Source organism: Spermophilus citellus, assembly GCF_964194105.1.
Source record: "Spermophilus citellus genome assembly, chromosome: 6".
Lineage (NCBI taxonomy): Eukaryota > Metazoa > Chordata > Mammalia > Rodentia > Sciuridae > Spermophilus > Spermophilus citellus.
In genome coordinates, this window is record NC_138187.1 from 39,326,465 (window position 1) to 39,344,190 (window position 17,726).

Below are 17,726 nucleotides of genomic sequence, written 5' to 3' on the forward strand. Positions count from 1 at the left end.
CATCTGAGCTGCTCAGGTGCTTGTGGACACCACACAAGATTATATGTGCAGTGGCATCCTGTAACCTTGAGGGCTTTGCCCCGGGGTGAGGTCAGCATACTTGTGCAGGAGAACCCTGCTGACCACCTCTGCTGCCACCCTCGGTCCTGCACAGATTTAGAAAAGGGGGTTGGGATGTGCATCTCCACCAGCTCATTACAAAGGAGCCACCCGACATACTGGACACAGATAGATTTACCCATCCCATTAAGGCACGTGAAGAGACCCACTGCTTGCTGGGTACTTACCTGCTTTCTACTTTCCCTATGTGACTTATTAAGTGTGGTGTAGCCAGCTGGACTGGGTTGAGATCAGTGACTCTGAGTGTCAGTGAGAAGCCGGAGGTTGGAGAAGTCTGTCAGTGTGTGGAGCCTACTTAGGCAGATTCTATGAGGCTTTGTACGCATTCACTGGGCCCCTTGCTCCAGTGGAATCTCAGGGCCATGTCTCCTTGCTTCTCTCCAGAAGCAGCTATTGATTTCCTTCTCAAAAGTACCTGAGATGTGAGCCCTTGCATTGGCCACGCTGCCTCTGTGGAACTGATTCCATGGCTGACCTGACCTACTCACAAGAAAGAATATATGTATGTCCCTCCCCCCCCCCCCCCCCCCCCCCGCGCGCGCCCCACGACCTTCTGCCGTGGCAGGGAAGGGGTTTAGGAGCTTGGCAGCAGTACAGTGCTGCCTTTGCCCTCTGGAAACTTTTGCCTGGTCTGTGCTCTATCTAAAATTTTACCACCTTTGTCTTTGCCCCTTTCAAGCTCCAGCGGTAGACAGGGGTTCTGGGGTCTCGTCTGCTGTATTGCTCCTTCCAGCCCCTGTAAACATGGCTGCTTGCATTTCCTGAAATGTAAACTCAGCATACTTTCAAGCATGTGCATGTGGTATGGGAGGTTGTCCTGGAAGACAGTGCTCTCTGTCAGAATTGGAGGATTCCTCCAGGCCCAGGCCAGGTGCATCCAGTGGACAGTCTTCCTCAGCCCCTGCCAGCCTCCTAGGCCTGCCTGCTGTCCTCTGCCCCAAGAACCCTGTGCAGAATGCTTCCTGCTTTCCCACTGTGCCCTCACCTGGAGCCACCTGACATACTCCTGCTGCTGTTCCCCAAATGGGCTGTAAATTCCACAACACCTGCTGTCTGCACCGTTCTCTTGAAGCCCTGGAACTCTGTCTCCTCCGCCTTGGCATGTCCATGAGCAGCCTAGTATTTGGTGATGTGCTACAGGCTTCATTCCATGATTCCACTTCTTAGAGGTGGCCTGTCGTCAGTATGAACTGAAACAACAGGGATTTGTTGAAGAGCCACTCTGCACGGCACTTGGACGTGGAGTAGGGATCTGAACAGTTGCCACCTCTGCCCTCTTGGCATGCAGGAGGGCAGGAAGGCATTAAGCACATAAATGTGTGTTAATATGGCAAGTCATGACATGGGGGAAAGAACAGGGGCCATGAGATCAAATAGTAAAGGTGACTTAAACTAGGTGGTAGGCAGGAAGGTGCTTGTCTGATGGGGGCATCAGGTGAGAGAGTTCTCTAGGATGCATGCACAGCCACCCAAAGCCTGAGGTGACAGGCGTGAATGTGTGGATAGGGAGTGTGGCCATGATGCCTGGGAAGCAGCTGGGGGAGGCGGGCTTACCTGACCTGGTGCTCCTGCAGTGTGTGAGCAGGAGTCATGGAGAGGCTCCAGGGACGAGGCTGTGCTGAGTTTACATTTCAGGGTCGATTTGGTGGCTAGGAGGATGAGTTGGGTCCATGAGGGCAGTGATGGTAGCCTGGGGGCCATGGAGTAGTCACACCCGAGCCTGGAATGGAGCTTGGCTCTGAATGTTCTTTGGAGGCTTTACTGTACCCTGGATGTGGTAGGGAAGGGAAGCTCAGGGAGGCTCCTTGGTGCTGCCTGGTGGGGCTTGGTGAGTGTTGATCCCTTCACAGGGATGGGAAGATTCGAGGACAAGCAGGCCCTGTGGGGTCCTCTCCCCAGCACATGGACTGGGTGATATTTCCCTAAGTGGGAGCCTGGAGTCCTTGCTTTGGGCCCCGCTCTTCCCCAGATACCAAGCCCATTTCTACCTCCTTCTGGCTATCTGGGCTTTGTGCTGGCTTGGGTAGGAATTCCTGTCTAGAGAGCACTATTCAGACATTTATCCTTCGCTTTCTCTCTACTCTAATTGCCTCTTTCAAAGGCACTGATCTGGACATGCTCTGGATGGGCTTTGCCCTTCCTTGGACTGTGGTCCATAGAAACCTCTGGTCTCCCTCCTGTCTGCTGCCAAAAGGAGGGCGCCGTGACTCTGGGTCAGTTGTCTGTGGATTGCCTTAACATCGAGGACAGGGCAGGACTGTGGGGAGTGCAGCCCTGCTTTCCTGACTGCCCTGAGACCTCTTGCAGGGCACACTTGGGCCACTGGCTCCTACTGCCCATAGTACTTATGAGCTCCTCTGTGCTGGGTGCTGTGACCTATTCTTTATTGACAATAACTTGGAAACTAAAACTTCTTTTGGAGGTAGCTGGAGAAAGGGAGCTCCTTACTCCATCTCCAGGTGAGTGCCCACCTGGAAAGGGTATGATCAGCTTCTTCCTCCTGTTTTGCAGAATGTTTAGTCTCCTGTCCATGTGTTACTTGTTTTTCAGGCTACACCAGCCAGAAATAAAGCCCAGGTTCACCTGGAAATCTTAAGTAAGTCTTCTGAAATCTGGTCATCATTGATTCTCTGTGGGGCCCCGTCCTAGTGCTTGGCTAGCCACAGTGGTCTCTTTGTTGGGAGAAATTCTCACCAAGTAGTCTTTTCACCTTGGAGGGCTCTGAGTATGAGATTTCTCGCCCCTTGTAACCGAGCTGCTGTCTCCCGTTGCTTTTGCCTGTTCCTGCAGACCACCTGGAGCAGGCATCCCCAACACCGCAGGCAGTCCTCTCTGCTCTTATCTGTGTTCACTGTTCCTTTGCCCTTTCCTCAGTTGTTGGGGGGATCCCCTAGCACCCTTTTCTCACTTCACTGAGACTAGCCTTATTTATCTTTGCCCCTTTCAAGCTCCTTTGGCAGACAGTGGTTCTGGGGTCTCGTCTGCTGCCTCAGAGCATCATGCCGCCCCATCCCATTGGACTGCTGATCAGCTCACTGTCTATTAGACTCTGACATCCTCTTATCTGTCAGTGCCCATCTTGATGGAGTGTGCAGCTGTCTTCTGGGCCCAGGATGGGGGCCTGGCACGCACTCCAGGTTTAGTTCATTGTTCATTGGTGGGACCGCTGGCCCTCACCCTGTCTTCCATTTCCTAATCCTGCCTATGATTCTTCCTAGCTTGATTCTTCTACTCACTAGACAAGCAGAGTTCTAGAATTTCTTTCAGCTCCTGGAGATTTCCTGATGTGCTGGGAGGGAGCCATGTCATAGTGCCCTGCTCCTCCTCTGCACAGTGGGGACTGTGTAGGTAACAGTGCAACAGATCCAGACCAGAGGCCTGGCTCTGGGGTAGGTCAGCACCCTTGCATGGCCTGAGAGATTGGGGCATTTTATCCCTGAGGTAGGCATATGGCATGGCACCAGTTGGTGGGTGGCTTGACTTGGGCTGACTCTGGCTGTTGCCATCACTGCCGTGGTGCTCCAGGACTTGGTCATCCACAGAGTAATGAGAGGCTGTGGAGGGCAAGCAGTTGCTGTTTCCTGTTGGGGACACAGTGGCCTGACCCAGGTGACTCAGTCATGTGGGTCTGCATTTACCCATTTGCAAAAAGGAGAATGCCAAAAATCACTTGTGTTACTGTTTTTTTTCTTTTCTTTTCTTTTTTTTTTTTGTTTGTTGTTTTTATATTTTGTGGTGCTGGGGAGTGAATGCAGGGACTAAAGCATGCTAGGCAAGCAGTCTACCATTGAACTCCATCCACAGTCCTCTTGGTGGGCATTTTTTCTCCTAATTTAAGTGTTAGTAGTCTTTTCCATATTTTTTATTGGTACATTATTGTCCATAATAGTAGGACTGTTAGTGGATTTTGATCTGTGTCCATGACTAAGAATAAAGGTGTTTTTAAGGACTTTGCAACAGTTTGAATTAAATTTTATCAATATTTTCCTGCAGAGTTTTATGCAAAAGAGCAATTACTGAAAACAATGTACCCATGCAATTATATTTGTAACTTAACCAATTGGAGACCACCCACAGATTGGCCACACGCTGTCAGGGAAATGTTTGAGCAGCCATCAGAAAGCTTCCTGTGTCAGCTCTTGTCCAGGTGTTACGGATGAGAAGGTGGTTGTAATGAATTCAGGTCCCCATCACAAAAGTACCAGAGTCTGGGACTCAAACAATAAACATTCCTTTCTCTCATTTTTGGAGCTGAAAAGTCCTTGGCCCCTGCAGATCACTGGTGCCTGGCGAGAGCTGTCATCCTGGTTCAGTGTTGTTTCTCACTGTGTTCTCACAGCGAGAGAGTGGAGATGGGGAGGCAGGGGACTTCTTATAGGAACACTCATTCCAGCATGAGGATTCTTCCCTTGTGACCTAGTTGTCCAGGGCTACACCTCCAAACACTGTCATGTTAGGATTTAGATTCAAAATACGAATTTGGGGACACAGATAAATTCAGTCCATTATAGGGGTGGTGCTTAGCTCAGAGTTCTTGTTTTGGCTTTGGGACTGGTTGTGGCTACTGAGGCACCTTTGTGCCCCTGGGTTTGCACACCAGGCAGGGCTCAGGCACTGTGACTATGCAGCCCCTCACTCATCCCAAGCACGCAGGATGCACTGTACCTCCTGCCCTGCTCCTTTTCAGAGGCAGTCCCTCGTGGTGGCCATGTTGTCTAGGAATCTCAGTGTCTGTTTGCACACATGTCCTTTCTTTGCCCTGTTAGTGCTTGGGCTGCCGGGCTGGAGCTGTGAGAAGACAGACAGCAGAGCTGGTGACATGCTGGGCCGAGCAAGGGAAGAAGCGCAGCCAGCAGTCTCTTGGAGAAGGTTGTGAAAATGTCTCCTGCCACTCTGGAGTCTCTTGTGTCCTTTCCTTGTTCCTTCAAGTGGATATTCTTAGCCTGAGTTTCTGATGAAGACTTCATAAAAGTGGACTGCAGTGGCCTGCCACTTACAAAGATGGCTTCTCAAAAGCATGGACTGTTTCTCTCACTAGATGCCGCCTCAAAAAGGCATCGATCGATAAACATGCCCAGCTTCTCCTTGAAGCACCAAGAGCTTTGTTTTGAACTCCCAAAGGCTCATGGAAATACTGCTGACCTTAGAGTTCAGCTTAGCATGGAGCTAGAAGTTTAATTTTTTATGAGCTCTCTCTTCTTCCCTTAGAAGAAAGGCTGAGCGTGAACAGAGGGAGCTTCCCAATGGGGATGGACCCGCAGCCTGGGAACTGGTGTGGGTTAGTGCTGTGGGATTTGGTCACCCAGTTGCTTCTGAGCCAGGGAGGCCCTCAGAGAGCCTGTGGGACAGAACGGAGAGGTCCTGTTCTGATCCAGGGTTACTGTCCCACCCACCTGCATCCTTGGGTTCAGTAGCACTTTGAGAAACTTGCTTGGGAGCCTTTGGGCTCTGTGTGTGTGTTGAGGAGGGGCCAACCTCCCTCTTTTCACCATATTTTAGTCCTTCTCATTGTCTTGGGCCTTCAGGCGAAATTGTCCCTTCACTGCCCACAGTACTCTGCCTCTTCCTGCTTCGACAGGACCGGCCCCTGGAACACGTGAACAACACTCTTCCACACTGTTTTCTGTTTTATAAGCAAGAGCCGGTCTCTTCTTGCCTATGCCCTCTACTGACCTAGTTTTGGCTCACCTCTGTGGCCTAGCAAAGGCCCCAAAAGGGCTGTCCCTGCTTTCTGACTTTGCTCCCTTTCATCCTCTTGAGTCTTTGTGTAGGCCCCTCCCTGTCTGCCCTGTGTCTCCCTTCTGATCCTCACTTACCTCCTATTGGGCCGTGAGTCCTGCAGGGGCTCCTACTTCTGCAGTGCTGCTGCTGGGCTGATGTGAATACCACCTCCTGCCTGCCCTTCTCCTGCCACCGACACGTGGTGCCCTTCCTTCCTTTGCCTCTGTGCCTTCAGTACCTTCCAGTATGCCTCCTGATGTGAGAACACAGCACTCATTTTTTCTGTCTTCACCGCTGCCAGTTGCAAAGTCCCCTCTCAGAGTCCCCTCTCTGTGTTCCATCTTGCGGTGATGGGACCTGCAGCCCTCTGCAACTGTCTGACTGGTGCCTCGTCAGCCCATAGTGGGTACTAGAGAGACATGGCCAGACTGGAGGAGGAGGAGGGGGAGGGGGAGGGGGCTGGGGCCCTGCCCTTGGCTTGTCCTGCCTGTGGCCACCTTCCTTTCCTTCAGACACTTCCTTATCACCACACAGCAGCTGTATCCAGTCTTCAGCTTTTCCAGAGTTCAGTAGCAGCAGCCTTTGCAAGCTTGGCCCTCTTCAGAGGCCTGGGCCCAGACCCTGCAGGGCTCCCACCTGGCTCAAACACCATCAATGCTCTATACCACGGGTCCCTCTTCTGAGGTTTCCAGATTTTAATTATTTCAGTCTTTCCCTTTTGTCATGAAGTCCAAGGAATTATAGCTGTCCAGTTGTTGCCTCCCACAGTCTTTGGATTGTTCCTTTTGCTCTGTATCACTCAGTTTATGTCTGGTTAACTGTACATTGCATTAATAAACTCTCTGTGCATGTGATCCATGTGGGTGGAGTCCATGAGGCAGGCCCTTGGATGTTCAATGCCTCTTGTTTTTCTAGTGCTCCTGACCCCCAGTGAGGTTCTGCAGAGTACTCAGGAACTCAGTCTCCCTATCACCTGCTGAAGTGGGGTTTTTAAGTCTATGTTTATCTCTTGGAAAATTTGGAAACCAGATAACTGCCCTGGCAACTGCCCAATAGATGTGGAACCGTGATTGTGCCCAGTCTGATGGCTCTCAGAGGTCTCATCTCCCCTGCCATGGGCAGGGCAGTGGGCTGCAGTTGATGCTGTCTTGCCTACTAGAGTCTCTTGTAGGACTGAGTATTCTTCTGGCTTATTTCTTTTCCTTCTCACTTGAGGAAATGCATTTTGGTCTTGAGAGAGCATGGATTTTCTTTGTGACCTGGTGAGTGAGCTTTTCCAACCTGGGTGTCATACCCTACCCCTTAGAGGCCCCGTTCTCTCTTGTGGGGGCCATGGAGCACAGCTCCTGCCACCGCCTGCAGCTGCTGTGTACTTGGGAATCTTGGATCTGGGCAGAAGGCTTGGGTCAGGGCATCTCCATGCCTGGTGTCCTCTCCTCCCTATAGTGGCTGGGGCCCATCTATGTCATGCTAGTATCTGGCTCAGACTTGGTACTGGGTTCCTGGTGCCCAGTCCTGCAACATGACTCTGTTGCACCAAGCACAGGTCCTTAGGGTCACAAAAGAATAGCAGATATGGCATGGCCTCGTGTCCCTTTGCAACTGCAGTGGGTGGGGAGGGCCCAGCTCTCCCCACAGATATGATGATGTTGTGCTTCTAGTGTGTAGGACGTGGGGTTTGTCACTCTCTTTTCAAGCCTACACTAACCCCCTTGTGCTAAGGACAACTTCTCAGAGTGTTTTCTTACCCCTCAACCTTATCCAGTGTCGTACTGTGCCCTGTCACCTTACAGACGCATTGCCACATTCCTTCCTCTGTGTATATGACTCTTCAAACAGCAGATCGAATGCTACCATTCTTCTAATTAAATTACCCACTTTGGAGCAGTGATTTAAGGTGCTTGTGAACCTCCCCACCTGAATTCAATGATTCAAGAGTCGATTTCACAGTTCTTGATTATTAAATTGGTCTATGAATAGTTTTAAATTGAACTGGAACTCAAAATAGCCTCTTAATATATCTGTTTCCAGTGAATAATTGCACTTGTTTTATACTATGGCTTTGGTTATGGAGCACCTAGAGGTGCAGGTGGCAGTGGCTGACTCTGCATTTGGAGTAGAGATCAGTGCCAGGCTTTCCGAGTGGGTTTATTGAATGAAATGCCAGCATCTTGATTCTGAGCCTTGGTTCCAGCTTCCATGGTCTTGCAGGCCTCTGGTTGGCTTGTCCCGGGCAGCCTACACCAGTGTTCCCTGCCACACTCAATGGGACTAAGGCCGCTACCAGATCCCTTAGAAAGTTCCGTAAATCTTTGATTCACATTCACTTTCAAGTTATATTTTTGCTGCTTAAAGAATTTTACTAAATTATAATTTAGAAAATCCAGTAAGTACTCATTCATGTGAAAGAGAAAAAATTTGCAGTAGAGACCACCTCTAAAGAAATCGTTATCTATCGCCCTTGTGAGTTAAGGTTTCCTTGAAATCATGTAATCAAAGCAAATAGAAATAATTGGATGCCAAGGATAATCTCAGACTGCAGATGTCCTTCACAGCCCATCCCCAAATTTCAAAATTTCAAAGTGGCCCCATCATTCTTATTGTCACCTCTCATAAATGTTATGAATGTTACCTTATATGAGAACCCTATCATCCTGTTCATGTTTTATTTTCAAGGATTGGTTAGGATTTTCTTTGGGAAAAGATCTTTGCCAGTGAAGGAGATAAACCCTGCTCCCTCTTCACATGCTAATGTGCCCTCCTGGTGCACTGGCCCTGCCTCACTCACTCCCTTAATCATGACCATTGCTTGTCCCTCCCTAGTGGATCTTAGGAACCCTTAAGCGTTGGCTGGAGTTCCCTGGTGCTGACAGCATTCACCAGGGTCCTGAGCCGGCCTCTGAAGGACCAGCCAGCTTCATGCCTGTGCTGGGCATGGCTGTGGGGGAATTGGTGGCATTGAGAGATCAGGGGTCATGGCTCTCCCAAGCATACTTTGGGAGGTTGCCCTCTGCTTGGAGAGCTCCTGCCTTCTCTGGTCTGAAGAGATGTGTTGCCAGAGGATGGACCAGAAGGCCATCTGGAGGTGGTATGATGCTGGGGAGACATGAGGGGACAGAGGCTGTGGGGATGCAAAGGGAAGGGGGATGTTGAAGCTGGAGACAGGCAGGAAACATCAGCTGGCCGCACAGAGGCAGGGAGAGGGCTCAGCCTGGCTGCACCCTGGGGTCTCTCCCACACTATAGGCCCAGTGTGTGGCCGCGAGGGTTTCGATGGGCAGAAAGTCTTAGGGACTGTGCAGCCCCCTCCATGCTGCACATCTGCGCCAACTGTGATTCACATGGGAAGTGCTTGTGCTGGCAATTTAGCTCATTCAGAAGTCCCGTCCTGAAGCGCTGCGTGGCTGACAATTTTTCCCATTGTGTGTGGAGTTGAGCTTCCCTCCCCCTCCTGCCGTGTGCTGGGATCACCCTGGGCGTCTATTTGAAATCCAGAAACTCCTGAAAGGCGTTAAGTAGCTATTCAGGAGTGAGGAAATGACAGCGAGGCGGCTGCACGTGCAGCTCTATTTTAGGGCATCCTGGTGGGGCTCGCTGTGGGGACTCATCCCAGGGCCTTGGGGTGGTCACATCAGGCCTTATCACTCCCCTTTTGTCTTCCTTGCACAGTGCCCGGGGACTGGAGAAGGCCCAGCAGCAGCTCCAGGAGGAGGTCCGGCAAGTCAGTAGCCAGCTGCTAGAGGAGAGGAAGAAGCGGGAGACCCATGAGGCACTGGCCCGGAGGCTCCAGAAGCGTGTTCTATTGCTGACCAAGGTACAGGTCCACTGAAGTGCAGCCAGGCCTGCCCCACCACTTGCACACCTGTCTTTTTCTCTCTGGCACCACACCTTTGTGCAGACTTTTGTGTGGCTGCTGCCAGTGGTCTATGCCCTCATGTCTCAAATAGCATAGCATGCCACTGCCTGGAAATCACTGCCTGGGCAGCACAAACCTTCTGCCAAAGAGGATGCATCTTGGCAGCTTGATCAGGCAGTTTGGTTAGGCTGTGTGTTCTTACCCTGAATTGTCAGGAAAGTCCTTGGAGTGCCAGGGTCTCCTCAATCCTGTATTTCCAGGGGGCCTTGCTTTTCGCAGTCTCTCTCTAGCAACCCGTGTCTCCTGGCCTGGTGCCACACCCTGGTGGAGCCTTTTGTGTAATCGCTGGTCTTTTGCAGGGCCCTGACTGGGGTCAGCATCCTTGAGACCCAATGAGCAAGGCAGCCTTCCCATCCTTCACTGTCTATAAGTGAAGTGGGCTTTGGTCTTGGGTGTAGAATGAGGCTGGTCCCCTGTTTCCAGCTGTGCAGGATGGGACACACTTGTTTTCCCCGCTCAGTGGTTCTGTCTGGCTCCTGTGCCTTTTCTAATTGTTCTTGCCTGAGGGGTTCCAACATCTGGCGTGTTAAGCCAATGTTACTCAGGCACAAATGGTTTTTGGTGAGTATTATTTAATAAAACATTGCCATGGACATTGAAATTTCAAAAGGCAAGGAAGAAAAAGGCCAAATCTGTCCCCAAGCACACTTTGTGTAAGGGTGGGGCATCAGATTGCTGGGCAGAGACTCCCCACCTGTCCACACTGCTGTCAAGTGGGCAGAGGGAGCTGTGTTGGCCCCCCACTCTGCCCCAGGAAAGGGGATGTGCCCAGGAAGTACCAGAAGCCGTACCTGAACAGTGTCTGCCAGCTCTTGATCATATCTAGTGATCCAGATAAAGCCAGGTTCTTTATCTCTGGAACCCCCTGCTTATGAAGCTTTCAGAAAACGAGTCATATTTCAGCTGCTACATGCTGCTGTTCCCTGGCCGCCTCTGCTCGCTTCTTGGCAGCCCCTAGATATCTGTGCAAAGAAGACCTCATGTTTGTCTTGGCATCATGCAGGGCTTCCCAGGACTTGAGTGGAGGCCAGACCCTCTCTTCAGCTCCAGAGGCTAACTTGGGAGCCCTGGCCTTGCAGGTGGATCCCAGGGAGGTGAGTTCCCAAAGTGTCTTCATAGGTAGCTCAAACCAAGACCTTGCTCCTTGAGAGAAGGTACTCAGATCTTGGGTAGCCATTCTGCAGCCTCCCAGGGCAAGGCTTTGGGCCTTAGTCACCCTCCCTTCTTTCCAAACGTCCAACATTTGTCCACTGGTGTCAGTATGAGGTGCCTGTGATGTGACTACATGGCCATGGGCCTCACAGGATTTAGTCCAGTGGGAATGAGGCAGCAGTGATAATGCTCACTGGCACCCGCCCCTTCCTGCTAGCTTCCTGAAAACACTGCTGCGAGGACGCGGGAGGAGTTACCTGGTGTGAAGTTAACGTGCAGACCCGAGGGATTTACTGTTCATGAGAGCATGTGTAGACCAGGGGAGAGGAAGGAGGTTCATCATCTAAAAGCTGCTTTTGGGGTCAGCATACAGATATGTGGAGGCAGGCCAAGATGAACACCTGGTCCAGCAGCCGTGGGAGTGGGCTCCCTCAGTCCCTGCAACAGGGGGTGCATAGCATGGGCTGCCCAGGCAGTGCTGGCTATTGAGGGGCTTTGGGCCCTCAGAGTGGGATGGGGGGAGCCAGGCTGTGTGGTTGTTTGGTGGGCACCTTGACCAGGCAACCTTCCTGTGGCATGGGGAGTGGGAACTCAGGTCTGGGAGCCTGGCTTTTCCCTGGGATCTCAAAACCACCTCTCAGTCTCTCTGGGTCTCAGTTTCCCCTCTCTGCAGGATGGCCCCAGGGCCCTTGGAATGTGACCATAGTGAGTGGGTGCGTAGCTTACCCATTCTCACTTGGGCAGCTATTTCGAGGCCCTGACAACAAAGCCCATTGTCCCCTCCCGAGGGAGGCTCTATGGGACTCAGATCCAGGAGACAGAGCCTTGCACACGTAGCCAGTGAGGAAATGGAGTAAACTCTGGGAGTCATGGCTATGAGCTGGGGAGGGGTGCACAGCCCTCGGGAGCAGAGGCAACTTTGGGAAGGTGTTTCAGTTTTTCCAGGTGCTGTAACAAAATAGCATGGGCTGGGGGCTTACACATCTCCAGTAATGATTGCTCACAATTCCAGAGGCTGCAAAACCAAGAGCAGGGCGCTCGAATGACCTGGGTGAGGACTGCTGCAGTTCACAGAGCCTCTGTCTGTTCCTCTCTTGGCAGAAGGGGTGCTCTGGAGCCTCTTCTACAAGGGCACTGATCCCATTCCTGAGGGTGCACCCCCATGACCTAAGCACCTCTTCCTAATGCCATCACTTGGAGCTAGCATAGGAATTTGTGGAAGGCACAAACATTCAGAGCATAGCACATGTCTGTCAGGTATGTTTAGTATGCGGAAATCACACTGGTGGGAGTTTGGCCTGGTTGGATTTCACTTTGTTCTCTACCAGGTCTTTTTAGTTAATCCTGAGCCGCCCATGACCTTCCACCGTGCTTTCAAGGGCCCCTTGGCATGGCCCAGCACCCCTCTGACAACTTTCCCAGCCAAGGACTGCTGCTACCACTTACTTGCTGCTCACTCTCAGGCTGTGTTGCAAGCTCTGTGTGTGCACCTGCTTACCCAGGCAACTTACCCAGTTTTTAGAACAGTTTCCTTTCCAATTTTTTTTTATTTGTTCCTTTTAGTTATACATGACAAGAACATTTTGATTGACAGAAAAATTAAGATTTTTGATTTACAGAAAACTTAAGAATTCAGAGAATTCCCTGTATCCAGTATCCCCTAGTAACACTTTATGTTAGTATGACATGTTTGATATAATTAACTGGTATTGATACATTATTATTAACTAAGATGAATACTTTATTCAGAGTCTCTTAATCCATTTGTAATGTCTTTTTTCTCTGTTAGGATCCCATCTAAGATACCATGTGACATTTACTCACCATATCTCCTTGGGGTCCTCTTGGCTGTGACAGTTTTACAGACGTTGTTTCTGGTGACCTTGGCAATTTGGAGGTGTGTTCCTCTTTGGGGATTTACCTGCTGTTTTTCTCATGATTACCAGTGGTTGTGGGTTTGGGAAAAAGAGGTAAAATTTCATTCTCAACACATCATGTCAAGGGGACATGCTGTCAGTGTGACTTGCCACTAATGATGGTGGCCTCGAGCCCCTGAAGAGGTCTGGTTTGACAGGCTTCTCCTATGTCAAGTTCCTGTTTCCCAGTTTCTACCTGTGTTTTTAGAAAGAGGTCAGTGTGCATTGCCCCTACCTAAGGGGTTGGGAGTTGACACTCTCTCCTTGAGGGCAGATTTCTCTATCTAAGTTATTTAGAATTCTTTAGCCTGGCTGGTGTTTCAGCCAGCTTTTGCATTGCTATGACCAGAATACCTCACAAGAACAGCTTAGAGGAGGAAAAATTTATTTTGGCTTACAGAATCAGTGGTTCAGTACATAGACAGCCAACTCCATTGCTCTGGGCCCAAAGTGAGGCAGCACATCATGGGGAAAGGATGTGGTAGAGGAGCTTTTCTTAGCTCATAGGGGGCAGGAAGTGGAGCAGGAAGGGGAAGGGCTGCAGGGAAGATGAGCTCTTCCAGGGCATGCTCACAATGACACTCCTTCTCCAGCCACCAGCTTATAGTTATCACCCCGTCAGTCCATTCAAACTAGGATGGGCTGATTCGGCTACAACTCCCACAGTCCAGTCACTTCACCTCTGAACATTCCTGCATTAACAGGAGCTTTTGGGGAACACCTTATATCCTAACCATGATGAGGAGTTTGTCTCTTCTCCCTCATTTATTATATCAGATGGACTTGTGGACATTTATTTTAGGTTTGGGATTTTAATCCATTACTACTTTATTCTGTGGCCGTAGCACTGGGGTCTTTCAGTTGAATCCTGGGTCCCTTTGATGTCATTGTGGGTTTATATGTGAGTTTTTCTTAATTAATTAATTGATTTTAATTAGGTATATATGATAGCAGAATGTGTTTTGATTCATTGTACACAATTGCAGCACAACTTTACATTTCTAGGGTTGTACATAATGTAGAGTCACACCATATGTGCAATCATACATGTATCTAGGGCATCTCATTCCATCATCTTTCCTGTCCCCATGCACCCTCAGTATCTTCCTTCCCCTTTGCCCAAAGTTCCTCCATTTTTCCCCATGTCTCCCCCCTCTCCGTTATGGATCAGCATCCACTTATCAGAGAGAACATTCGGCCTTTGTTTTTGTTTTGAGCATTGTCCTACTTCTGGCATTGCAAGATGCTCTGGGCTCATCCTGTATATTTCCTGTCCCAGTCATAGAGTCAGCCATTTTTCCAGGGGTCCCTGGCTGTTTTCATGCAGCCTGGTGTTGGGAAAGTGGGTCTTGCTACTTGAGTATTACCAATGGATGTCTGTCAGCCAGAAGAGCCAGGAGATGTGTGTAAATTACATGTGTGCATGTGAATGCATCTGTGGGACCATCTGTGTCACATTCACTTGAGTTCACACCGGAGTCCTTGACTTGCTCAGGCCCAGCCCCACATGGGCCATTCTGGTTCCTCCTTTTTCTATAGGCCCAACCCAGCAGCAGGAAGCCTGGCTTCCACTGTGTTTACTTGGTTGAAAGTGTGTAGCCGTGTTCCAAGTGGTAACCCCAGTTGAGGGCTTTTAAATTTTTATTTGAAATGTAGGTCCATAGGAAGTTGCAAAGGTGGTTCAGAGAAGTCTCTTGAATCTGTCACCTCATGCCCCTGATGGTTACCTTTTACATGACTACATGCTTTTTGACTTAGGAGGGCCTCATGTACCAATAAACCTATCGTAAGTTGAAAATACAGTGAATCAGAAAATGAATTTAAGACACTTCATCTACTGATAGCCCCCGCTCAGCCCCGCCTACCTCAACGTGCTCGGGACACTTGCACTGGCCTGCAGTCTAGCAGAGTGATCTCCACAAAGCTTGCTCGATAATAAAGTGTTGGATAGCTCATGAAATTTCACTGAATACTGAACTGAAAGTGGAAAGCAGACTGGATAAAGTTATAATGTCCCCAGATTCTTAAGCCTTATGATGAAAACTTGGGGACTGCACAGGGCATGGCAGCAGAACATGAGTTTAGTCTTGGCAGCATGTGTGTCCTGTGCCTGTCCCCCATCCCCTGCCTGCATCCTCTCCAGTCACTCTCACTCTCCCCCAGCACTTGACTTTGGCAGCTTCTGATCTGCTTTCTACTTTTGCAGTCCTGTCATTTTAAGAATGTTACATAAATGGAATCAGAACATCCTCTTTAGAAATTGGCTTTTCTTATACAGTGTGATAACCTCCTGAGCAGCCTGAGTTTTTGTGTGTTCATCATGTGTTCCTTTGTCACTGCTGAGTAGTATAGTATTTCATGGTAGGGTGCACCATGGCCTTTTAGCTTTTGTTGCCTCCATGTTTTGCTATTATAGATAGAGCCATGGTGATGGGGGGAAGGGAGTGAACAGGGTGACACTGGTCACAGGCTTACTTTCTGAGCTCTTGCTAGAATCCAGATCATCAGTGGCTACTGGGCACTGGGGGAGAAGGCTCCTGGGAAGGCTAGAGTGGTCTTTCTTCCACCCCTCACCTTGCCTTTGCCTTGGCTTGTCAGAGCTCAGCAAATCCTTGCTGGGTTGTGGGGCTAAGGGTCCTGGTTCCTCTCAAGACAGAAAGCCCTGGGGGCTGGAGGCTGCAGGAAGGCAGCTGTTCCTCTGGCACTGGGGTGTGACTTTCCATCATTGCTGTGGTACCTCCAGACCCCATAGCTGGAGACCTCACATATTTATCAGAGAGCTGTGTCGCCTGGGCAGGCATGGCTGGTTCCTGGACTCTGGTAGGACCTCCATGATATGATCAGGGGTTTCGACTTAGCCCCTGCTGGGCACTCACCTGGGGCTCTGCGGATCCTGCTTCTGAACTCACTAGGGTCACTGGCATAATCTAGTCTCTTGTGGCCATAAGTCTGCAGCCCCAAATCCTGGTCCTGGAGGCTACCGGAATGTGCCCTTCTGTTTCCCACCTGCCCTTGTAGCCTATAGAGGGTGGTGAAGACCCTCCCAGCCTTCAGACCTCTCCAGTTCTCTTCTTTTCATAGCCCTGTCTTCACTGGAGAAAGCACTGTTTTTCAGAGCTCCTGGGATTATATTGGCCTGCCTGGATGTCCAGAATAACTTCCCTACTTGAATGTCTGTAACTATAGTTGTATCTGAAAATTCCCTGTGTCTTGCCAGGTAACCATGGGCATAGGTGTGAGAGAACAGGATATGGGCATCTTTGAATGAATGTCATTTGAATGAATGTCATTGTCAGTGACACCAGGGGTCAGGGATGGGAGATATATAAAAGTCATATTTTGAAAACTCAGATGCCTGCCTCAGCTGGGGGAGTGGGCCTGTCCAGGTAGGGTGGGTTGGAGTGTATGACCCATTTGGGCAGGAGAGGGTCATGTGGTTGTCCTGAGGGATCTTATTTTCTCAGAAAGCTAGCAGTTTGGATGCATATATGGAATGTTCCCAACAGCTGTGTGACTGCAGCTGTTCTTGGAGGCCAGATCTGGCCTGTGGCTCTGTGTTACCTCTGCTCTGATTTGTGGCCTCTAGTTTACGTTATCAAAGTTACTTTGGTTCTGGTGGCTGTTCAGATCCCCTCTCAGGTTGGGAGTTGGTCAGAAAGAGGACCTGCTTTTGATGGTACTAGGGTGGCTCAATCTCTGTCCCCTGTGGAGTCTGAGCTCCTTATTGTCCCAGTGGGGTCTTTTAGGACTCTGGAAGCTCGTGCCTGGCTTCCTAGGGAGTTTCTGTCCTTGACATTCACACCTCAGGCTCCCATTGCAGGAAATTTCCATTTTGTCTTCTACTTAGCAGATGAGAAGCTTTTGGTCCAAGTTGACCTCCTCAACCCACGCTGAGTTCATGGGCGTCTCTGAGTTAGCAGGAAGGTAGATATTGATTGCTCGACACTGACTGATTATTTATACTGACTGTCCCTGCAAGGCATGTTGCGATGAATCGATACCAATCGCCACGCAGCCCCCGGGCCGGGGATGCAAGGATTTGTCTTGCCAGCCAGCATGATGAAGCTGTTCATCAGGCTGCTCTGGGAGGGTGTGTTGTGCTTTGACGTGTGGTGTCTCACACAGGTGATGTCCAACTCCCAAGGACTCTGACCTGAGCACATCAGACCCCAGCCTGGCTTGCTTGTGATTGGGGAGTACCCCCTCTCCAAGATTCCTTGAGGTGGTTGCCATGGGCCTCAGGTTTCTTTAAGAGGCTGGTCTTTCTCTTGCCTTGCTGGGGAGGCATCCTTGCCCTGTGCACCTCCAACCCGCCTCCCTGAGGGGAGAGCATAGCACAACCCACCTCCTGAGGGGAGAGCATAGCACACCAACCACCAACAGGACCTGGATGTAGCCTACGGAGGAGCCCAGTTGATGGCTCTCAGTGTCTGCATCCCCTCTGAGGGGCCTGTTGGTGTGCTTGACATTTAAATATTCGGTGCTTGGAATGCGCAATTTTATTTTGAGACCTTTATTAAGCGGCTCTGGTCTAAGGAGTTAATTGTTACTGATAGCTAAGAGTATAATTACCTTGGTAAAATATCATGACTATTTTAAGCAATTGAAAATTGGCTTCTAGAACTGGGTGAACACAAACCATTTTCTTATTTGAAATGAGCTATTTCCAGTGTGCCCTAATATTCTACAACATGGTTGCAGAATCTTATTTATAGAATGTAAGCAGTAAAAGCTAACTTTTAGCAAGAAATATGTTTAATGAAATGAAGTCTCCCTCCTTTTCTCTACTGGGCCCCACCCCCTGGTTCAGGTGGAGTGGTTCTAGGGACACCTCTCCTGGAGAATGCTGCCAAGTGTTTTCCCCTGGGCCCCTGGTGTCAGGCACCTCTTGCTAATAGGGTG

At 50.1% G+C, this 17,726-nt stretch overlaps 1 protein-coding gene across 2 annotated transcripts in view; it reads left to right on the forward strand.

Annotated features, from left to right (window-relative positions):
- MAD1L1 (mitotic arrest deficient 1 like 1) overlaps positions 1-17,726 on the forward strand; it is a 356,498-nt gene that overhangs the window by 128,553 nt on the left and 210,219 nt on the right. For both annotated transcript variants that reach the window (XM_081297224.1, XM_081297225.1), the window contains exon 11: positions 9,510-9,654. In XM_081297224.1, the coding sequence (XP_081153350.1) occupies positions 9,510-9,654 (145 nt within the window). The remainder of the gene's footprint in view (positions 1-9,509; positions 9,655-17,726) is intronic.